This window comes from Gopherus flavomarginatus, chromosome 5, assembly GCF_025201925.1.
Source record: "Gopherus flavomarginatus isolate rGopFla2 chromosome 5, rGopFla2.mat.asm, whole genome shotgun sequence".
Taxonomy (NCBI): domain Eukaryota; kingdom Metazoa; phylum Chordata; order Testudines; family Testudinidae; genus Gopherus; species Gopherus flavomarginatus.
Genome location: NC_066621.1, coordinates 86,409,938 through 86,433,745, shown reverse-complemented (window position 1 = coordinate 86,433,745; position 23,808 = coordinate 86,409,938). Strand labels below are relative to the sequence as shown.

Here is a 23,808-nt window from a genome sequence, read left to right as displayed (position 1 = left end):
AGAGCAGCGCACTGTGGGTAGCTATCCCACAGTTCCTGCAGTCTCCGCCGCCCATTGGAATTCTGGATTAAGCTCCCAATGCCTGATGGGGCAAAAACTTTGTCGCAGGTGGTTTTGGGTACATGTTGTCAGCCCTCCCCCTTCTGTGAAAGCAACAGCACACAATCATTTTGCACCTTTTTTCCAGAGTCCTGTCCACCAGACTCGCTCAGCCTGCTGCCTGTCTGGATGATCGGAACCCCAAGCAGGCAGCAGGCTGAGTGGGGCCGGCAGATGGAGCCCCAGACCGGCTCCTGCCAGCCAGGGTCCCGCTCAGCTGGCAGACCTCGGTGAGGTTGATCAGGGTGCCTGGACAGACATGGCTATCCTCATCTTTGAGCACCAAATGGGAGTGACTCCAGGTCATTCTCTTCTTTAAATTTAGTCTCATGGAGATTCAATCCTGCCTGGAATATCATATAAGCTGGAGGCTTCTGCCTCAGGCTGCTGTCCCAGCCAGCAGCACCATGCGGTCGCACCTACCCCAGCCTGCCCCTTGCTCCCATGGTTCATGAAGCCTAGACAGTAGTAAGGAGCAGTTCAACTTGTGAAATGACAAATCCAGAATGAAGGATTGCACTCTGGGCCACGTTAAGATTATTTCAGAGTCCTAAATAGCATTAGTCCGTATAAAAGGCTTCATGAATATCCCCCCACCCCACCCCAACAGAAATGTTAATGTATCAGAGCAGCTGAAAGGGTAAGGAACCTGGGACTATAACTTAAAGAGAGCTTCTATGTTATTTAACTCATAACTGATATAATTCAAAGTAAAATTTCACAGCACAGTCTGTTCTGAGACTAGAAATGCAGGAGGGGAGTCAGAAAAAGGAACAGTGACCTGTTTCCGCTCGGTTTCGAACCAGGGATGTTTCTCATGTTAGGTGAACATGATAACCACTACATACAGGGCTTTCACGTGTTAGGTGAATATGATAACCACTACACTACGGGGCTTCTCTTTTTTTGCCAAAGACTTTGCAGAATGCAAAGGAATGTTTTCTCTAGCTACAGAAGCTACCTAATGCACAGGGCCGGCTCCAGGCACCAGCGCAGCAAACAGGTGCTTGGGGCGGCCCATGGAAGGGGGCGGCACTCCGGGTCTTCGGCAGCAATTTGGCGACCGGTCCCTCTCGGAGGGAAGGACCTGCTGCCGAAGTGCCGCTGATCGTGAATTTTTTTTTTCCCTCCGCCGCCGCTTGGGGCGGCAAAAACGCTGGAGCTGGCCCTGCTGATGCAATGTTTATATCTATGGCCTTCCTGCTCACAAAGCGGTCATGCCCCTGCCCAAGGCCGACACAGCGCAAAGTGCATGTGACACTGACCTGGCGCGGGCAGGATTACTAGCGAGGCATGATACTTTTCCGTTAAGCAAACACACCAATTCTTTCCTGGCCTCTGCCACTGAATGCCTCCATGCATTACGCTGTGCCCTATCAGCGTGAGAGGACTGCATTAGCTTGGAAAACATGTTGTCGCGACTGCGTTTTTTTTTTCACTTTCTAATCTGCGATAAGCTCAGGGATGGAGATGATAGAGGGAGCGTAGAAACATTCTGAGGGGACTGCATGGTCACCTGTGCTGCTGAATTCGCAATGCTGGCCAAACAGGAAATGAAATTCAAAAGTTCCCAGGGCTTTTCATGTGTACCTGCAAGTGCATCTGAGTTCAAAGCACTGTTCAGAGCGGTCCCAATGGAGCACTCTGGGATAGCTCCTGGAGGCCAATAGCATCGAATTGCGTCCACACTACCCCAAATTTGACCCAGCTATGTCGATTTCAGCGTTAATCCCCTCGTCGGGGAGGAGTACAGAAATCGATTTTAAGAGCCCTTTAAGTTGACAAAAATGGCTTTGTCGTGTGTACGGGTGCAGGGTTATAGACTCATAGACTCTAGGACTGGAAGGGACCTCGAGAGGTCATCGAGTCCAGTCCCCTGCCCTCATGGCAGGACCAAATACTGTCTAGACCATCCCTAATAGACATTTATCTAACCTACTCATAATTATCTCCAGAGATGGAGATTCCACAACTTCCCTAGGCAATCTATTCCAGTGTTTAACTACCCTGACAGTTAGGAACTTTTTCCTAATGTCCAACCTAAATCTCCCTTGCTGCAGTTTAAGCCCATTGCTTCTTGTTCTATCATTGGAGGCTAAGGTGAACAAGTTTTCTCCCTCCTCCTGATGACACCCTTTTAGATACCTGAAAACTGCTATCATGTCCCCTCTCAGTCTTCTCTTTTCCAAACTAAACAAACCCAATTCCTTCAGCCTTCCTTCATAGGTCATGTTCTCAAGACCTTTAATCATTCTTGTTGCTCTTCTCTGGACCCTCTCCAATTTCTCCACATCTTTCTTGAAATGCGGTGCCCAGAACTGGACACAATACTCCAGTTGAGGCCTGACCAGCACAGAGTAAAGCGGAAGAAAGACTTCTCGTGTCTTGTTTACAACACACCTGTTAATGCATCCCAGAATCACGTTTGCTTTTTTTGCAACAGTATCACACTGTTGACTCATATTAAGCTTGTGGTCTACTACGACCCCTAGATCTCTTTCTGCCATACTCCTTCCTAGACAGTCTCTTCCTATTCTGTATGTGTGAAACTGATTGTTCCTTCCGAAGTGGAGCACTTTGCATTTATCTTTATTGAACTTCATCCTGTTTACCTCAGACCATTTCTCCACTTTGTCCAAATCATTTTGAATTTTGACCCTGTCCTCCAAAGAAGTTGCAATCCCTCCCAGTTTGGTATCGTCCGCAAACTTAATAAGCATACTTTCTATGCCAACATCTAAATCGTTGATGAAGATATTGAACAGAACCGGTCCCAAAACAGACCCCTGCGGAACCCCACTTGTTATACCTTTCCAGCAGGATTGAGAGCCATTAACAACTACTCTCTGAGTACGGTTACCCAGCCAGTTATGCACCCACCTTATAGTAGCCCCATCTAAATTGTACTTTCCTAGTTTATCTATAAGAATATCATGCGAGACCGTATCAAATGCCTTACTAAAGTCTAGGTATATCACATCCACTGCTTCTCCCTCATCCACAAGGCTCGTTATCCTATCAAAGAACGCTATCAGATTACTTTGACATGATTTGTTCTTTACAAATCCATGCTGGCTATTCCCTATCACCTTACCACCTTCCAAGTGTTTGCAGATGATTTCTTTAATTACCTGCTTGATCTAATGCTGCTAAATTCTACCTAAACTCCTGGTGACTGCCCTCCAGTGTAGATAAGAACAGGAATCACTGTTTAAACAAGTGAGGCTGTCTAATTGCAATGTAGAGACCAGACCCATCAGCAGTGTTACTGTGCAGCAGGAGGAACTTTCCCTAGGGGGAGCACTGTCATTTCTGTAGTTGTCCCAACCCCTGTTGACACTCGCCATATCAGCTCCTCATAATCTTTCTACCCCATCATGTCCAATCAAGATCTTTTCCATTCATCAGAAATGACCTGCACTCCCATCTTATGAAACATTCACAGCCGTCCAGAGCCTGTGTGTGTGAACACTAGCTGGCAGGCACAGACAGCTGTACTGCCCAGTGCCCGCTTTGTCTTCTCCTGGAGAAGGCTGTGCAGCAGGGTGAGCTAAGCACTCGTCTCTGTGTTCTTCCATTCTCAATCTACCCTCTCCAGGAACAGGTTCACGTGGGACTTACTGCCCAGATCTTTTGGAAACACTGATTCCAAAACCTCAACATGTTTTGAACATGGCTACGAGTAATTCCAAAACTAAGAGCTGCAAAGGCCTTTTCCAGGGCCAGCTGTGCAGTGCAGGCAGAGATGAGGAATCATTCCTTCTGCAGATAGGGAGCCTCTGGTAACAAATTAAAATACCACCTGAAGGATATGTCTTGGTTCTGAGACAGACTTTCCAGTGCAATCCTCTTATAGGGAAGTAGGTAGAGTGTCCCAAATTAATGCAGTGCTGTACTGTGCACTTATTGCAATTCTCTTTGTAGTGAAACTGTTCTGTGAAAATTGACTTCACTATACAAGGCTTCCATGCTTTATCACTGAAACTATTTGCCTGTGCCAGTCCAGTTTCTTCTTGAGAATTGCATATCATCTAATCTAGCGATGGAGGCAGCATGCCATCATCCGGTTATTAGTGCTGGTAGAGAGATGGCAATCTATCCCGCTGTCTACATCCGTCATGTCTCTGTGCTGGCTGATCCCATTTATCAGCCTGTTCCGTTATTAGCAGAGATGCCTCCCAGCAGCATAAGCCCTGATGCACAGTTTGCCTTTTAAGAGTAACCTCAGTGGTTGCAGGGTGAATGAAGAGGAAAAGAGGAGCCTCTGCATTCTCCTTCCTGTGTAATTGAAGTATGTTAGATGGTATCTCGTCCCAGGCACTCAGGATACATCTTCATTGCAGACGTAACTCAAGTGATTGAGTTAACATGGCATTGACATGATAACCATTTTCAAATATGTAAAAGGTTGTTACAAGGAGGAAGAAGAAAAACTGTTTTTCTTAACCTCTGAGGATAGGACAAGAAGCAATGGGGTTAAATTGCAGCAAGGGAGGTTTAGGTTGGACATTAGAAAAAACTTCCTAACTGTCAAGGTGGTTAAGCACTGGAATAAATTACCTAGGGAGGTTGTGGAATGTCCATCATGGGAGATTTTTAAGAGCAGGTTAGACAAACACCTGTCAGGGATTGTCTAGATCATTAGTCTTGCCATGAGTGCAGGGGACTGGACTAGATGACCTCTTGAAGTCCCTTCCAGTTCTATGATTGGCACCTGGTTCTGAGCACACATCTCTGAGCAGCCACACTGCAAAGTCGTGCCCAAGTTACTGTGTCATCAGTGATGCTATATTCCCCATGTGTGTTGCGAGGACTCCTGTGGAAATATCTTAAGGTTCTTTATGCTGCAGTAAGATGAGATGCTCTGATTCTTTCCCAGTGAGTTGTGGGAGAATTTGTCTGTCCTTCTGGACACGTAGGGGAATTGTGGGAAAGTATTGGAGAACTAGCCACACTATAGTGATCTAGCCTGTGTCCATCCTGTAATGTGGGTAGGTTACCAGCCTGAGTGAATACTTATATCCCCAGCCGTGTCAGCTAGCCCAAATTGAAGGCACCACCAAACTCAGGTGAGAGGATTTTGTGTGTGGATGGGAGGGGGGCTAGGGGCACTGCTCAAGTTAACTCTGCAGTGAAGACAAACCCTCAGGGGCTATCTCCTTTAGGTTAGGAGTTCCTGTGGTCCCAGACATTTTGCGAGTGGAAATTCGACTAAATTGTTTTTAAATTGACAATGGAAGGCTGTGTTTCCTGAGAGCTCCATGCGGTGCTCTGAGACCTAGTCATTGTGGATACAGCAGCATCTCAAGGTATGTCTACACTGCAATTAATAACTCACGGCAGGCTCATGTCAGCTGACTCGGGCTGGCAGGCTCAGGGACTGTTTAATTGCAGCATAGATGTTTGGGGTCAGGCTGGAGCCTGAGTTCTGGGACTCTCCCTCCTAGCAGAGTCCCAGAGCCCTGACTCCAGCCCAAGCCCAAATGTCTGCACCACAGTTAAACAGCCCCTTAGCTGGAGCCCCATGAGCCCAACTCAGCTGATGAGGGCAAGCCACTGGTTTTTAATTCCAGTGTAGATATACCTTCAGTGGCAAAATGGGGATTGGGTTTGAACCAGTGTCTCCCTTCTGACATCATGCTTCCCGAGAGCTGAGATTGGATCTGGTGTCAGTTGAAAGATGTAATTTAGAAGGACAAAGCTCTGGCTTCACAACACTGCTTAGCTCATCTGTATCACTGCCACATGCTGGTTTTGAGGATCAGTTTATTTAACACTTATCTCCGTGTGTCACATATGAATGGGTTCCTTCCTTCTGTCCCGCAGGACATGCTAATGTACTAACTAATGTGACACTAGTAGTTTGCTGCTAAAGAGTTCGGATCATGTGTCTGGATTTCATTGAGGAAGTATATGGACATCTGAGCAGTCTAGTCTATATAAGGTAAATCAGCTTACCTGAGCGGCCATAGTTTTATAAAGTTCAACCTCTTGTTTGACAAACTTTTAGCTTTTCCTCAGGTCGCGTAAAGTTAATATTAGTAAAGCTTAAGACAGCCCTTTGCTTAGGAATAGCCTTCACCCCATTAGATTATACAGACCTCTTAGTTCTTCAGTCTTTACCAGTAAAAATCCCCTTTATATTTTTGAAAGTGCTAAAAGGATGAAATATGATTGGAAGTATAAGTAATGTAAAAAGTCCTCCAGCTAATAGATTAAAAAAAAATTCTGCTAAATGTGTATCCCATGCCTAAAACTCAAAAGGCCCACAAACCATTTGTATCCTGTAACTCAGGGGTTCTCAACCTTTCTCTTTCTGAGCCCTCCCCCCACCCACCCCGCCAATATGCTATAAAAACTCCACAGCCCACCTTTGTCGCAACAACTGTTTTTCTGCATATAAAAGCCAGGGCTGGCATTAGGGGGTAGCAAGCAGGGCAGTTGCCTGAGGCACTATGCCACAGAGCCCCCGCAAAGCTACATTTCTTGGGCTTCAGCCCATGCAGTGGGACTTTGGCTTTCTAATGTGAGTCTGATGCTGGCCCTGCTTGGCAGACCCCTTGAAACCTGCTCGTGGCCCCCCGGGGGCCCCAGACCCCTAGTTGAGAACCACTGCTGTAACTGGTACCCCATAGGAGAGGGCCCAGAATCGCATCTTTGCAGTCATCTGCTGATGCCACATCTCTAGAATATCAGTTGCGGTTGGTGAGAGAAATGTCAGTAAGTCAGTACTTTTCAAACTACCAAAATGGTTCAGCTGGCCAACCTCTCAACCCAGATTCAGTTGTATATCTGCAAGATCTGTAATCCTCTGATTTGCTTGAAGACCTATGGGGAGGTGCCACTGGGTGAAGCCAACTGAAATCACGGCCATAAAAATCCAGGTAAGCAGGGAGGCAGATGTAATCCTCTGGGCCACTACCCATACCAAAAGAGCTGCTGCTCTTCCTTGCCTAAGGAAAGAGGAGACCAAGACAATAGCAGGCTGTGTCAGCCAAGTGCCTGAGAAAACCCATCTGCCAGTGTAAGGTACTAAGACCAAAAACAACCACACCTCATCTCCTGAAGTGCAATTCCTTGGCTCTGAAGTTCCCAAAACCAACAAGCCAGAGAATCAGTCTTTTTCTCTGAATAACCATCTTCTTTTTAAATAATGTTTCTCTTTTTGTAATTTACTTGTGAAAAAGCACATGCTTATTGTACCTCTAAAGTAAATACTACCTGAAATCACTCAGGTCATCCCGGGCTGTGTAACACAATCTGCCTCAAGAGGAAAGTTATGGTTGTTAATCATTTAGTATTATTAAAAAAGTTAACTGCAAAAGTTGTTCAGTAAGGACGCACTTTGAAGGAGTGTGTATGGCTGCATAGACTAGCAACCAAACTACATCCATGCCTCCCTAACTTTCCAGGCTTAAGTATGTACAAAAATTAATTGTTTTATGTTAACTCCATAATTTAGGCCTTAATTGTGTTCGTCCACAATATTTAATAATGTAGTCAATTGTTAATTTTATTCCATATTATCAATTTAATTTATTAAATCCAATTCAAATTGTAATTTTTGTGCTATTCAAACAGTTGAATAAAAATATAATTATTTTAAGTAAAAAATTAAGTTTAAGTAAGCTTTTTATTAATTTGGAATAGACCCCATAAATCAAAATCTTAATTCTTCTTTCCAAAAAAAAACAAAAAAAGGGGGCGGGGGAATCAGAAAATCCTCACCCAGGTTAAAGGTCAAAGATCAATAAAGTAATTTTAAAAATATTTCATAGCTATTGTCTCTGTCCTTATATTAAAACCTTTATGTATGCCATCTGGTGTATCAATTCATTGGTCCTTTGCCGTAACCTTTTCGCAGTTCTTCAGCCAGTTTTCAGTTCAGGTGGCAATGTTTATTTCCAACATTGGTAGACTGGTAGAAATATATATGTTGAGTAAGATTTGTGTGAGACACGATACCCGATAAATCATTAAAATCCAAGTATATCACATTTACCTTTCCTTTCATTCGCTAATTTTGTAATTCAGTCAAGAAAAGCAACGGTTTATCTGGCAAGAAATTCTCTCTAACCCCCCAAAATATTGCTTATTGCTCATTCTTCTGTTCCCTTCTGGATATTCAATTAATTATTATTCCGTCTGTTTTATATAGGGGCAGGAAAGGAGGGGGTTAGGCTGAGGAGAGACAGTAATTGCCAAATTAAATTGACCTTCTCTCTTTGAAGATCAGTGCTACATTTTGTTTTCTGTGGTCTTCAGGTACCTCCCGAGTTTTATGTAACTTGTCAAAAATAGTCATCAGTTGCACAGAAGTTGATCTGGTAATTTTCTTACCATCTTGGAGTGCACATTGTACAACCACCTTATTCTATTCTGTGTAGGTTCTTATACCATACTCATCACTGGAGTATCTGAGTGTTCTTCCAATATGCATTAAAGCGACGTGACTAACATCTGTGTCATCTTGTCCCCAGGGGGAGATTTACATACAGTGGAATCTCTTGTTTGGGTAGGATTCTGTTTTGTTTAATAGACATGTTGCTATGTATTTATGTTAAAGAAGGCAAGGTCAAAGAAGTGAATGAGAATGGATGTCTGCCCTCTGACCAGGAGCAGATTATCCATCAGTGCCAATAAACAGTTTCAGATCCATATTCTGGCTTGAATCCAGATTGTTCTGGGTTTAGAATAATAATTTGTTAGATGAGTGTGTAGTTGGCCTTTAGCTAGTTTCTCTGAGCTTGCTCAGGAGTGTAGGGTTTGACACTGATCAGTAGTTGGCTAGAACTGATATATCCAAGGTGGGTTTCTTCAGTGTTGAACTGTTATGTATTTGAAGGAGGAAAGAGAGAGTCCTTCTGACTGAAACAGCCAGTGCCTCAGAGGAGTGATGCCCGTTGCACATGATGCTTTTGCAAGCCTGGAAGGGCATGAGTGGGATTCACAGGATTTGGGACAGGACTTCTTTAGGGTGTTCAGAACTTGATGGTGAACTTGATGGTGAGTGAACGCAGTGAACTCTGGGAGTGGAGGCATGCTGGCAGTCAGTGGGTATAGGCAGAAAGGATCCATGTTTTTGAGAGAGCTTCCCAAAGGTTTGTGATCTGTTCAGCGACGTAGGATGAGAGTTTTCCCTGCACTTGGTGCTCTGTTCTAGACACTCATGATTGAAAAGTGGTTTATCATGCTGGATTGCTCCTGGAGGTGAGATTTGGCAGCTTCCGTGATGACTGATGGAAATGCTCTCTTTGCCTGTAGTACTGCCTCAGCGTAGGCTTGGAGGAATTCATTGTTTCATCCTGTCTGTATCAGCATTTGTTTACTGGCATCAGTGCTTGCGTTTCCACCCCTCTCTCTTCATCCTGTGCAGAGTTTAGGAAACCAAGGAGATCTGTGGAAGTAATTGGAAGGAAGGACCCTTTGGGGGCCAGCCTATTAATGGCTGAGTCTAGTGAAAATGATACACTGGGACCTTGGTTCGTCATCGTTTGTTTGGGGCGCTGTTGTCCTTTGGAAGACGTTTGGAATGTGTTGGAATCCATGAGTCTGCATGGTTGAATTGGGATTGTGGGTCTGTCTTTTGTTGCCTGAGAGCTGGAAGAACTTTGGCCCTGGCCTTAATGAAGTGATGGTCTGTCCCAGACAATGGCTTGGGTTGCAGTGTCCTCAGACTAGACAGACCAAAGATCAGGTCCAGGGTGTGACCAGCTGTATGGGTTTGACCAGAGATGACCTGTGAAAGTCCTACAGAGGCAAATGAGAAAATGAGTTTTTGAGCTTTTGTATCTGTGGCCTTGTTGGTGGGTGTTGAAATCTCCAAGGATGACAACCTCTCTCAAACGGGCTCCATTTTTTCCAAATGTTCTCTTACCTGTCTTTTGTCAAGAACACTTTTTAGACATTTTCTTGCTCCTAATTGGTTTAAACTTCCATTGATTTTTTTTTTTTTTTGAATGCAAATTTCAAAAAACAGTTCAGGATCTCAGCCACTTGACTCATCAGGGATGAAACTAATGATAATTTTAGAAAACCCCTTATTTTCCCCATTTGACAGCACTAACTCATTCTGCTTTGTTGCAGCATTCACCTTTTCCTTGCAAGCCTTAACTGACTGTCCTTGTTTGGTTGCTTCCTCAGCCATTTGCAGTACAGTTTTTTTATCTTCTAAACTTTGGTGCAGTCCATTATGGAGCCATCTTCCCTGTTCCTTACCTGCTGTTTTTTTGACAGAGGGATGGTAGTGGTTTGTCAAAGTGTTGTAGTGAGCTTGGGTAGATCCCGCAATAGCCAAGGTTGAGTTCCTGCTTCTCTTTTACCTGCTCTCTCTTTCAATTGTTCATAACTTTCAGATATTCTTATGAATTGAAATGTTCCATGTTTGATCTCAATCCAAATATTAACTTTTATGGAAAGTAATTGGTGGAGCATTTTTTCCCCTCATTATTAGAACGGGAAAAAAATGTATGCTGCTACTTCCCCCACTCCCCCAATTCTCCATATATTCCAGTTAGAAGAAGTGTTTTTACTTAACTAATTTCAAAGCTGCTGAGACTAGAAATATATCAAACTTGGTTTGGTTTGTGGATCTCTCCGAGAATTCAGTCAAGCCAAGATTTTGATTCTGTAACTGGTGAATGTTTAAAATTTGGCAGCTTCATGCTTGCCCACTAGAACGCTCTATCTGAAAGCTTTTGTTATGCTTTCTAGCCTTAAATGTTCAGAACTTTAGAAGCAACTTCCTCCCAATTGAAGCCGTTTTCCCCATTTGTCTTGATTAATTCTCCATAAGATCTACAAAACAAGTCTACTTTGAACTGATTATACATTAACTGCTGCTAAACCATTGTAAGTGTTTAAAGTAGATTAAACAGTTTACTTGGCTCTAAGCCCTTATTGCAGTTTAAGATATTTAATTTCGTAGAGGGTTTAAGCGGTTTGAACTGCCCTAAAGATTTTAAGCATCTTAAGTAGTTTAAGCCACTCTAAGACCTGACAGGACATAAACATCTTATTAAGAGAACATAAGGGATCAAAGCAGCTTGAGCAGTGTTAGTCTTAAGTCCATGATCCAGTTGAAGCCGCACTAAGTCCTTAGAGTGGTTTAAGCAGGGCCGGCTTTAGGAAGTGCGGGGCCCAATTCGAACATTTTCGGTGGAGCCCTGGCAGGGATGACTAAAAAAAAAAAAATGTAAAAAAAAAAGCCTTTCATTTCTTCCATGTATTATTTACTTTCCATAACTATATAAATAATAAAATTGTATATTATGTACATTGCATCATATATGCTGTTGATTGCTTATTAATGACTGCTGTTTCACATGTGTGGGTCCCTGCCACTCCCTGCGGGTGTGCACATGTGTGGGTCCCAGCTGCTCCCTGCCCCCCTCATTGAAGCAGGTGTGCAGGGTTACTGCCTTGGGAACTGCAGGGCAGCAGTGGACATGGGGCTGGCTGGAGGCAGAGCAGGGGCTGACTGGAGGTAGGGTCTAGCTGCAGGCAGGGAAAGGGGTGCAGGGCTGGCTGGAGACGGGGGTGTGGGGTGGGCTGGCTTCAGGCAGGGCCACAGGGGGATGCAGCAGGAATTGAGAGGGCTGGAGACAGAGGAGTGCAGAATTGGCTGGCTTCAGGCAGGGGAGTGCAGCGGGGTTGGCTGGAGATAGGGCAGGGGGTTTGGGGCTGGGTGTGGGCAGGGTGTGCAGGGCTGGTGCGGGCAGGGGTGTGTGGGGGCTGGCTGGCTTTGGGCAGGGCCACAGGGGTGTGTGGCAGGGGGTGGCTGGAGACAAGGCAGGGGGTTTGGCAGAGGCTGGCTGTGGGCACGGAGTGCAGAGCTGGCTGGGGGCAGGGCAGGGGGTGCAGCAGAGGCAGCTGGAGCCCCGGCCCTTTAAATGGCCCCCAAGCCTCCCACTATCCCAGGGCTCTGGGGGTTATTTAAAGGGCCTAGGGCTCCCCTGCTTTTACCCTGCCCCAGACCTTTTAAATAGCGGCGAGAGCCCTGGAGAATACATGGGGGTGGCGGGGCTCCGGCGGCTATTTAAAGGACAGGGTGGCAGAGGCAGCTGGAGCCCCGGCCCTTTAAATAGCCCCCAGAGCCCCCCGCTATCCCAGGGCTATGGGGACTATTTAAAGGGCCTGGAGCTCCAGCAGGGAGAGCGGGGCTGCGGGGCAGCTTGCCACTCTCCGGCCGCGGCTCCAGCTGGGAGAGCAGGGCTGCAAGGTGGCTTGCCGCGCTCCGGCCGGGGCTCTGGCCGGGAGAGCGGGAAGGCTTGCCACTCTCCGGCCGGGAGAGCGGGGCTGCTTGCTGCGCTCCGGCCGGGGCTCCAGCCGGGAGAGTGGGGCTGCTTGCCGGGGCTCCAGCCGGGAGAGCGGGGCTGCAGGGTGGCTTGCCGCGCTCTGGCCGGGGCTCTGGCCGGGAGAGCGGGGCGGCTTGCCAGGCTCCGGCCGGGAGAGCGGGGCTGCAGGGTGGCTTGCCGCGCTCTGGCTGGGGCTCCGGCCGGGAGAGCGGGGCGGGTTGCCACGCTCCGGCCGGGGCTCCTGCCAGGAGAGCGGGGCTGCAAGGTGGCTTGCCGCGCTCCGGCCGGGAGAGCGGGGCTGCTTGCCACGCTCCGGCCAGGGCTCCTGCTGGGAGAGCGGGGCTGCAGGGTGGCTTGCCGCGCTCCGGCCGGGGCTCCGGCCGGGAGAGCGGGGCTGCAGGGCGGCTTGTCGGGCTCTGGCCGGGGCTCCGGCCGGGAGAGCGGGACTGCTTGCTGCGCTCCGGCTGGGGCTCCGGCTCTCGGCGCGGGGCCCGATTCCTGGGAATCGGTTGAATCGGCCTAAAGCCGGCTCTGGGTTTAAGCATTTTATTCTTCTTATGAAGCTTGATTTAAGGAGATCTCAAACCAAATAGATTTAGTTCATGAAACTTACAAACTCCACATTGCAGATAGCTTCAATGGAGAGACCTTGTTAGTGGAGCTTATAAACTCCCTACCTTAAATAGCTTCACATTTTTGTGTAGGGGAGGTTTGGGGGTTGGCAGAAATTACCATATGTACTTGATCATAAGCCGGTTCGTTTATAAGCCAACACCCCCCCGCCCAATAAATAGAAATGGAAAATTTTTATAACCCGTTCATAAGCCTACTCTATAATTCAGGAGTCAGCAAACTTTGGCTCCCGGGCCATCAGGATAAGCCACTGGTGAGCCGAGATGGTTTGTTTACCTCGAGCATCCGCAAGCATAGAGGTAAAACCTAAGTAAACAAAGTGTCCCGGCGTGCCAGCTGCTTACCCTGACGGGCCAGGACAACAACTGGTGGGGAAATTTTTGGGGGGGTGTAGCTGGGAGTCAGGGGAGTAACCTCTGTGACCACCCCCCACATGATGTCATCCCTCGCCCGGGACCCCCCCACAGGGCTGGCTTTAGGAACTGCGGGGCCTGATTTGAATACCCGGGGACAGTCCAGGTCTTTGGCAGCAGGGGGTCCTTCTCTCGCTCTGCCTCTTCCCTTCTGGCTCTGCTGCCTCTCCTTGCTCCCTCTGTTGGAGGGAGGGGCTGTGTCCCACCTCTCCCTCTCTATATCCATTCATAAGCCAACCCTCTTCTCTGGTGCTTCCCTCTTTTACTAAAAAAAATATTTGGCTTAAGCATTATTTTGCATTTATCAACATGAAATTTCATCTGCCATTTTGTTGCCCCGTCACCCAGTTTTTTGAGATCCCTTTGTCGCTCTTCGCTGTCTGCTTTGGACTTAACTATCTTGAATAATTTTGTATCATCTGCAAACTTTCCCACCTCACTTTTTACCCTCTTTCCCAGGTCCCAATACAGATCCCTGGGGGACACTACTATTTACCTCTGTCCATTCTGAAAACTGACCATTTATTCCTACCTATTGTTTCTTGTCTTTTAACTGATCCATGAGAGGACCTTACCTCTTACCCTATGACTGCTTACTTTGCTTAAGAGCCTTTGGTGAAGGACCTTGGATTCCTCTCTTTCTCTGCACGTGATCCATCTCCTGCACAGGAAGTTAAATTGTATTGAAATCAGGACTGTAGATGCTAGTATTTCCCTATCTGGGCAGCTGCTGAGAGATCCAAACCTCTCGCGTACATAAATCTGTACTGTCCAGTTATTCATAGGAACAAGCACTATGATTACTACACTGAAATTAGGTCCCTTACTCATCCTCTCTGTGGGCAGGAGATAAAAGCTGATTGTGTGGAGTACAGCTGGGAGCTGGGGGAAGCTTTGTGTGGGGTACCAGGGAGGCAGGTCCTGGTGTTTCAGCCTTTCCAAACAAGAACAATATCCTGATTGACTGGTGCACTTTCACTTGGTTGTTCATTCCCTCACCATAGCAGGAAGATGGGAGGAGGTGTTTTTTGTCATGGAAAATGCAAACTGTTTAATATATTACCTTAAAATTTACGGAATGACCCACAATGACGACAAAATTGACTTTATGGTGGATTTCTGAAACTGGCTTAAAAATTGATATTCTTGAAGCAAGAGAGGAGCTTTTGCAGTGTGAAAGCTGGCTGTTTCACCCAGCCCTGTTCTGTATGGGTTGGGTCTGCTGCTAGTTCACCTCATGTTGGGTCTTTTCAGATCTCACAAGCCAAGTAGCTTCAGACTAGGTTGGTATTCAGATGAGGAGACCTCCTAGAGCAGGGGGGTCAAACTTTTTGGCTAGAGGGCTGCATCGGGTTTCTGAAATTGTATGGAGGGCTGGTTAGGGAAGGCTGTGCCTCCCCAAACAGCTGTGCATGGCCTGGCCCCCTATCTGATGCCCCCTGAAGGCCCCCGTGGGACTCCTGCCCCATCCAACGCCCCTGCTCTCTGTCCCCTGACCGCCCCCAGAACTTCCAGTCCTGACTGCTCCCGACTGCCCCGCCCCGGACCCCTGCCCCCATTCAACCCTCCTGTTCCCCAGCCCCTATCCACACACCCCCACCACCCCGAACTCCCCTGCCCTCTATCCCAACCCCCCTTGCTCCCTGCCCCCTTACACACTCCCTGGAGCACTGGTGGCTGGCAGCGCAGCTGCACCAGGACAGGCAGCCAGGCAGCACAGATCACCAGGTCAGGCCGCAGCTCTGTAGCTGTGCGACCCGCCAAGAGCTCGCAGCCCCGCCACCCAAAGCATTGTGCCAGTGGCACAGTGAGCTGAGGCTGCAGGGGAGGGAGAACAGCAGGGGAGGGGCTGGGGGTGAGCCTCTCAGGCTAGGAGCTCAAGGGCCGGGCAGGACTGTCCTGTGGGCTGAATGTGGCCCGCGGGCTGTAGTTTGCCCACCTCTGTCCTAGAGGCTGCAGGAAGTGGTAATGGTGACCCTGAATCAACTGAACACAGTGCCCCAACTCTGTTCCATGGAGTACTGTACTGTGGTTGTTCTGGGTTGTAGTAAGGTGTGAGGTTATCCCTGACCATTGCTTGTATTTCACTTTAAGGGGTTTGGGATTGTTTGAAATGAAAGACGTATAAGCGTTATCTTGATAAGCATTATTTCCATGTCCCATAAGCTGAGCTGTTTGAAACATGATCCCCCTTGCCAGGCAAGCTCAGCCCATTGCAAGATAAAAGCCTCTTCATAATGGCTTCTGCCACCACACTGATTGCCTTCACTGCACCTAGCAAGACTTTAGCATTGTTGGCCTAGTCCCACTTCCCTACTGATCTCCGTCTATGAGTATATGCCTGCTGGAAGTTTTCATCCCTGATGACCTCACTATGGGATTGATGTTGGACTTGCCCTGGGGCAGCTCTCTTGGTAAATTCTTTTTAAGGCAATGAGCTCAGTCTATTCAGTTTAACGTTTAAAGGGAGGCTTGATCACAGTCTGTGAGTACCTGCATGGGGAACAAGTATTTGATAATGGACTCTTCAGTCTAGTGGAGAAGTGTATAACATGATCCAATGGCTGGAAGTCGAAGCTAGATACATTCAGACTGGAAATAAGGTGTACATTTTTAACAGTGAGGGCAATTAACCACTGGAACAATTTACTGAGGGTTGTGGTGGATTCTCTATCACTGGATATTTTAAAATCAAGACTGGATGTTTTTTTAAAAGCTCTGCTCTGGATACTAAGTTGGGGAATTTCCATGGCCTTTGCTGTACAGCACAGACTAGATGATCACAATGGTCCCTTCTGGCCTAGGAAACTACAAATGGTGAGTGTTCAGTTTTCCCCTTATGGATGGCAAAATCAATCAAGCACATCTGTGAACAGGAGCCCCAGTTTCTTCTCTGCCACTGGGCTCACATGCAATGTAGGTCGTGCTCCCAGACTGAGGGGCAAGACTACTTAGGTTGTTTCTGCTTGGTTTTTGAAGGCCCTACTCCCAGCCCTTGTACAACTGTATAACACAGCATGGGGCAGGTACCCTGTTGGGGCAGCCAGTCTATGACCAGCTCTGCATTCAGCAAAGCTGATGGGGATTTCCAGGGAGGGCCTAAGGAGCTTGTTTGACAGCCATAAAAAGGAAGAAAAATAAGAACTTAGCAGCAGCATGGAAAATTGCAATTTCTCACTCTGAGGCCCTGGGCAGTGAATGCCCTCCTTACTGCAGTTGCATCCAAGAGACATCCGGTGCTGTTCCGAGGAAAGATGCCACCTCAAGCCTCAGAAGATGTTGTTTCCAGCATTTCTGTGCCTAGATCTTGCTAGGACAAAAGTTAGGTATTCCCATTACCTGAACACTATTCCTCCCTCCAGTACAGTACTAGTTCTGCGTCTCTCAACTGAATAGTCAGACTTTGATGACATTCACTGGAACTGGGAAACCCATTGTGCAAGACTGACTGACTGTTTCAAGTTAACAATATTCTGTAATGCAAGATGTAGAAATGAAGTTTTAGGCCTCATCTACACAAGAAAGTTGCACTATTTTTTTTTAAACTGATTTAGTTAAACTGGTACAAGCCCCTGTGGACAATCTGATGTTGGTTCAAGACTGGCTTTTTCTGGTTTGTCTTAAACCAATTCTTAAATCATCATAAGCAAAACCAAAATAAACTTGGTTTAAACCGAACAAAATGTTCACACAGGGGGTTGTGCTAGTTTGACTAAACTGCTTTAAAAATCGCACCTTATTTAACCAATGCAAGTTTCTCATGTAGACGAAGACTTAATAGGAGGCTTCAGTATAGCAGCATCTCTGTGATTACATCTTAGGGTATGGCTACACTGCACAGTTAACCTGGTTTTTAGCTCCACACACCCTCCTCTCAGCCCCCTATCCATGCACACAGAACACCCTCTGGTGCAGGTCCAAAGATGCTTTCATGCTAGGCTAGCTTACTCGCTTGGGATGGGCGTTAAAACCCAGGTTTTGCTTCAACTCTGGCTTGAACCCATCTGTTTTGTGACTAAATCACTCAAGTGCTGACAGTTATCTAGTGCCCTTCCTGTATTCCCCTCAAAGGACAGACCTGTTCTCCCATAATTTTCTGGGAAAGAATCCTAGAGCCTCTCCTCAAAAGATCATGGGATATACCCCTAGACATGCATGACGTGCAGAACTAGCGAGGACACATGAACGCTGGTAAGGCTTTACTTTGGAGATGCTCACACCTGGGCTAGGCTAATCTGGGTGCCAATCACCTGGGTTACCTATGCAATGAAACATAGCCTAAAATGGTAAGGGCGAGACAGGCAGCCCTTTTGTGTGAGAATGGTAGTACCCACAATTGTGCCATTTTCCTGTACCTGAACCAGGATATCTCAAGTTCCCACAAAGATCCCAGTGTGCATTTCCCTGTCTGAGATCTGGAGACCACTTGGGCTTGAGATTGAGTCCACAAAGGCTGGAGGATTATTTTGTTGTTGTTTTTTCCCAATAATCTAGCACCATACTTTTTATAGCATGTTAGAGGGAGAGCAGTCAGTCCCTGCCCTGATGAGTGTATACTGTCTCCGACAGGCAAAGAAAGAGGGTAGGGAAGGGCATGGCGAAGGATGGAATAAAGATTGTGTCAGATGACTCCAGCATCCTGACACTTTTTTAAAAGGTTGGGGTAAGGAAGAGTAGCTAGCCCAGGGAGGGCAAAAGAAGGACAGTTAGGATGCTTGGCACATTGGCTTAGAGTGGGTGGATGGCACTTGCCATTCACCTGGCCTCCCGTTGAGCACTCTAAATGAAAACCTAGCAACCAGGTCAGAGTAGGTCCTGAGTGAAGAGGGAAGAGGGCATCCCACTTCCACAGATAATGAAATCAAACAGACTCTGCTTTGTCCTGTCTGTCAGAATTCCCAGAGCCAGTGGTGGGGGTAAGCAGCTGATGCTTCCAACAGGCTCCTCTCCCAGGGGAATGAAAGCAAAAGGCCGCAGCCCTTGGTCAGCTAATGGATGGTTAATAGGAGCGTGGCAGCAGGAGCTTAGCTGATTAATGCTACCATTTAAGACCTGAATATGAAGTAATGTATTAAATGGCTATTGATTTCCCTGTCCAGGGAAAGGGGCAAGCTGACAGCATGGAGTTAGAATGGACCGTCCTATCCAACAAATGGGGAGCAGCAGCAAGAACTCCGGCTAAAGGGCAGGGGTGGGAGTGAGAGTTGTAATCCTGTTTTCTCTGAAATGTGCAGGGCAGGCAACCTGGCTATATTGTTGCTCTGACAGCAACAAGCTGGATTATACTCCTCCCCAAGAAGGGAGCATGCAGGGGGCAGGGAGCCACTGAACAGCTGGTGTGGGGAGTGGAGCATGTGGGGTGTTCACCATCTCAGAACTTGCACCAGGGGCAACACTGAAATTTTATATCTCCAATTGTTTGAAGATGATAGCAGCAGTTGGCATGCATCCCTAATGAAGAGTAGCAGCAGCATGGGCTGCTGTGGGGACTGTGTGCTCTTGGGGGCAGAGGGAGCTTCAGAGGACAGGGTGGGAGTTTGGGCTCAGCGCAGCTCTGATGGCCAGTAGTCTCAAATGCCAAAGCAGCTAGGTGCTTTTGGGAGGATTTCACTGCGAGATCTGAACGACTTTCATTCCCAGGGAATGCGGCTGCCTTGTAGGCTTAGTTGTCAAGCTTTGCTGTCTCAGTGTATCAGGCAGAACATTGGGGAGGATTGGGGAGTTTCTAGTGATGGGTGGCCATCTGTCAATAAATTCTGAAGAGTTTGTAAATAGTTGGCTCCTTGGCAGCTGCTTTCACATGGGTATAATGCTGTCGGACTAGCTCAGTGAAAAATGTGATGACAGATCATGTTCTGCAGACTGTGCATGTTTTCTTCTCTTTGGCTTTTGCATTTGCACCTGAACTAGAGCCATTTATGTTTTGCTGGTCCTAGTCCTCCAACATGCACAGCTCTGCAATAATTCTCAATCCTCCCCTGCAGCCATCCTGCTGATGCACCTCACTCCTGACCCACGGCCCTCCTCACTAATCCAGTACTGAGCCACTGCTATCACAATTACTCTGTCACTGCACTTGAGAACTAATTGGTTATATATCATTTATCCTGGGCTTTTCCCTGACTAGACTTTCCCATGGCCTGGACAAACATCTGCTCTGGATTAGATTGAGACTGTTTCTGATGTGATCTATATTAGATGTGAACCCAGGTCTGCAGATGTAATTCTGTTTCTTTCCTCTTCCTTAGACCCCTAGTGTTAACAAGCTGGATTCTCCTGCTGTGCAGTGATCATCTCCTTTGTGTTTTAGGATAGCCTGGCACCTCCTGGCCCTTTGCTTCGTGTGTCACTATATCTTTGTATTTGCATTGCCTGTTCCTTTAAGAAGCCCTTTGGCCCTTATTCTGCTCACCATGCTCCACACGCTCTCCTGTGCAACTTGTTGACTGAGCTTGGCTGCCTCTCAGAGCTCTGGGGAACCGTGCATTTCCCGGCTGTATGCTTCCCTTCATGGGATGTGGGAGGCTCAACTGCTCCCTGCTTCTGCAGCACGTATTCTAGGGTGACTGGAACACGTGTGCATTCATATCTTTTGAGATATTTTTCTCACTTTGTACCCAGTATCTGCAGGACAGGAGCAGCACCTGAGGCCTCTTCCCTAAGTCTGCTAACTGGACTAACAATAGCAGCATTTTGTGACCCTAGACATACCGGGCTTTCAGCAACCAAGCAATGTGACTGCTGAAATCCCTGGAAGGCACCAGTGCCGTACACTGCATGCCAGAGCTCCTGATGAAGAACCCACTTGCTCTGCTCCAGACCCTGAGTGACTAGTGGAGCAGCGTGGATGATGCACATGCACATCCCTCCCTGCATCTTCTTGTGCCCCTTCACAGAAGTTAGACATGACGAAGTCCTATTAGGTCCTTTCCAGTCTGTGCCCTTGGGCCAGGGCTGTTCTGTATCAAACCTATTCTGTGGGTAGGGCCAAGTTACATTTGTGGTCTAAGAACCTGAGCTACATCCATTCTTATTCCACAGAAGACCTGTCAGTGCCAGCGAGATGTTTGCACTGAGATTTACGAGTAGAAGGAAAGACCCTTGTATAGTACCTCGATGTTTAGTATTGAGTAATTGTTAGCATGCTCAGTGGGGTAAAATGCTGCTAGACGCCTTGCCTTTTAGACAAGTGCTTTTTCTGTCTTTTGTGTACTTGCCCACTTGGATGTATAGTTACTTGACTTACGAGTGCAATTGTGATAAATGCATGTGCAGCTGCATGCCTGCGATGTGGTCTTTCAGAACTAACACACCACGGAAATAAAGGGAGCAGTTCACTACTCTCTTGCTCAGGATACATCTGTGCTGCAGCTGAAGGTGTAATTTCCAGCTCGGATAGATGTATATGCGCTAGCTTAGGTCGAGCTAGTGCACCAAAAGTAGCAGTGTAGGCGTGGCAGCCCAGGCGGAGGGCTGGCCGTCAGAGTCTCTGACAGGACTTATACAGACAGCTAGCCTATGCCTGCACTACTATTTTTAGTGAACTTGCTCAATCAAAATTAGTGTGTGAACACCTACCTGAGCTGAAAATTACACCTTCAGCTCAGAGTGCAGAGATGCTCTAAGACAGCACTCCATCATTGGTAGACTGTGCAGCAATAAGCCCTAGAAATGTTCATTTAAATTGGGCAGGATCTGAGCCTGTCCTGGGGGCCCACTGAAGACCTGTGCATCAGGCATAGACACCCTTATTGCAGATGGTTATGACTGCTCAGCCAAGCTGGATGGGCAGATTAGACAAGTGCTGAGTATTGTCATGCAGGGCAACCAGTAGGGGGCTTGCATAGAACAATCTCCCCTTCTAATGTTTTCCCCCTTTTGGCATTTCAGGGCATTAAACTCTGGAGTTGAGTATTACTGGGACCAGCTGAATGAGACTGTTTTCACGGTGCATTCCAGCAACAGGAGCACGGAGCGGCCTGGGTGAGTCTCAGGAGGAAAAAGGAGGGTTAGAGGCAGCTAATCAGAGTGCTCCCTGTCTTGGTTCTTCCTGTTGGGTTTACTACAGCTGACAGTGCTGCATGCCCATACTTTCCTCCAGTCTCCCATCCTACTGGCATCATCAGGTACATAACTTCTCTCTTGGCACTGCCCAGCCAATGCCAGCTGACACACCACTGGCAATAATATTTGGTCCCCAGAGGGGCAGACCACGATACTGAAGTACATCTATCACCTCTGGCCCCGCCTGCCATCAGTAGCACACTTAGGCAAACTGCTGGGGAGCCATGTGTGGCTCGGAGTATGAAAAGTGCTGCGTAAAGTCAATGGCACTGGGGAAGGTACCCGGAGAATAATCGGTCAGCTACAGGCAAAGGCAAATCCATTAAACAGCTCCAATGACCAGGAATCGAAGGATAGTGCTAATGACTTTAATCCCTGAATTCTTGGTCACAGGACAGTTGTTCCTTTATAACAAATTCTAAAAGCAGAGCTAGATTCCCCCAAAATCCCGAAGGGTTTTTCATAGACAGCCAGGATCAATGGGGAATCCCAGTCCCCTCTGTCCAGCGATGCACACAGTACCCTAAACGTGGGAATGGAGTCCCCTCTAGCTTCCTGCCCCAGCGAGGGGCACTCCCTCCCCAGGCTATCCATCTGATACCTGAACTCCAGAATCCCAAGGAAATTGGAGCTCAGAGTGTGGTTCTGTCCAAGCTCCCCCATCTCTCCCCCAAGCAGTCCTAAGTTCCCAGTCAGACTGCAGGGTGGGAGAAGAGAGATGCTGTCCCTTTTCTGTAGGGTGAAAAGAACAGGAGTACTTGTGGCACCTTAGAGACTAACAAATTTATTTGAGCATAAGATTTTGTGGGCTACAGCCCACTTCATCGAATGCATAGGGTGTCGTCCTCTCCAGCTAGGTGGAGCTTTTTCCCCTCCTTAGTCATCAGATCTCTCTCCTTGTGTCTTAGTCTTGCAGGAGTGTGATGTGCTGGGGAGCAAAATCCAGACTTCCCCTTTCTCTCTCCATCTGGTGTGGAGGCAGGACAGCTTTGAGAAACCTCTGATTCCTGTTGGAGGGCTGGGGAGCTGGGTGGGTTCAGACCATCAAAAGATTACAGAGCATTAAACAGAAGAATATGATCCATGGGATGAGGTGATCTCTTGCAGCCCCTTCAGCACTTGCAGGACAGGCAGCCAGAGGCCAGTGCAGGGAAAAGTCCCTTTTCACTGCAAACACTCCCACCTGGGAAGCTCCTACATATCAATTACTTGTTTCTGAAAATAAAATAACAAGCCTCATGTCCAGTCCTGCTGGAGAGAGGAGAAGGCTGAAACACATGCTAGAGGGGAGCTAGTGTGTGGTGCTGACAAACCAAGAGGATAATGCGAGGGACGCGATGCAGATCATACACTCAGGAGCAGCAACCCTGCTTTGCTAAATCGCCCTGGAACCCAGACCCATCTCCTGAGCTAGAGAAGCTTTCCATAAATGTATGTTCCTGAGCTGCTCAATCTAGTAACTCCGAATGCCTAAAGTTTGTTATGCTGACTTGGTGGCATTGCTGGTATGTTCGTGCCTCTCAAACAGCCATGCAGCCTATGGGGCAGTAGCATTGGGTAAAGGACCCTATGACAAGGCCCCAGTGTGATTTAAACATCAAGCAGAAGGTCCTGTGAGCAGCAAACCAAGGAGGGAGATGGCATTCATAGCATGATGTAAGTGCCATTCCTCACTGCCTGCAAAGCAGTTGGATTAGACTACCAGGTGCCTGGTTGGGATGGAGAGAGGAGAGTGAGTTGGATGCTGTTGTGTTCCTAGGGACATGGGAGGCTGAGCTGTCAGCCCCCCCATTGCTCCTGGTTTATTTGTTTGTCTCTATTCAGAACAAGCAGAGCCACATGGAGGACGGACAGAGACATGGGCCTAATGAATGCCATAGGCCTGCAGCCCAGGAACCCTACCACCTCGGTGACATCACAGGGTACTCAGACCCTGGCTCCTCTGCTGCAGAATGCAGAGACTCAGACAGAGCGAGAGGTACAGGAGCCAGGTGCTGCCACCTCAGGAACTGGAGAAGGTAGGAGCTTGGGCAGTATCCTCTCTTTGACAGAGCTACCTTGTGTTTGCCAGCTGCGTGGAAGGGAGTTCATACACACAGTGTTCTGGTGACCCATGAACCACCTGTGATGTCAATATTCCAGCATCTATCTGCAAATAGGCATCACCAGCCTCTGAGTTATCCTCTGCAGTGGGGCCTGGTGATAAGGTTCTCATTCCCTTATAACCCTCATTTCTGTTGAGTGTTACTCTGCCTAGCTGAGCACCGCATTTTCCCTCTTCCTGGCCCTCACTTGTCAGCTCT

General features: G+C 47.6%; 1 protein-coding gene across 4 annotated transcripts in view; it reads left to right on the top strand.

The window, feature by feature from the left end:
* The window catches only part of AMBRA1 (autophagy and beclin 1 regulator 1), a 197,552-nt gene that overhangs the window by 158,884 nt on the left and 14,860 nt on the right, over positions 1 to 23,808 (top strand). For 2 of the 4 annotated variants that reach the window (XM_050955228.1, XM_050955227.1), the window contains exons 16-17: positions 21,332 to 21,424; positions 23,330 to 23,523. In XM_050955228.1, the coding sequence (XP_050811185.1) occupies positions 21,332 to 21,424; positions 23,330 to 23,523 (287 nt within the window). Of the gene's footprint in view, positions 1 to 5,925; positions 6,027 to 16,157; positions 16,259 to 21,331; positions 21,425 to 23,329; positions 23,524 to 23,808 lie in introns of those variants that run through there. The other 2 variants (XM_050955229.1, XM_050955230.1) reach the window with 2 other exon arrangements.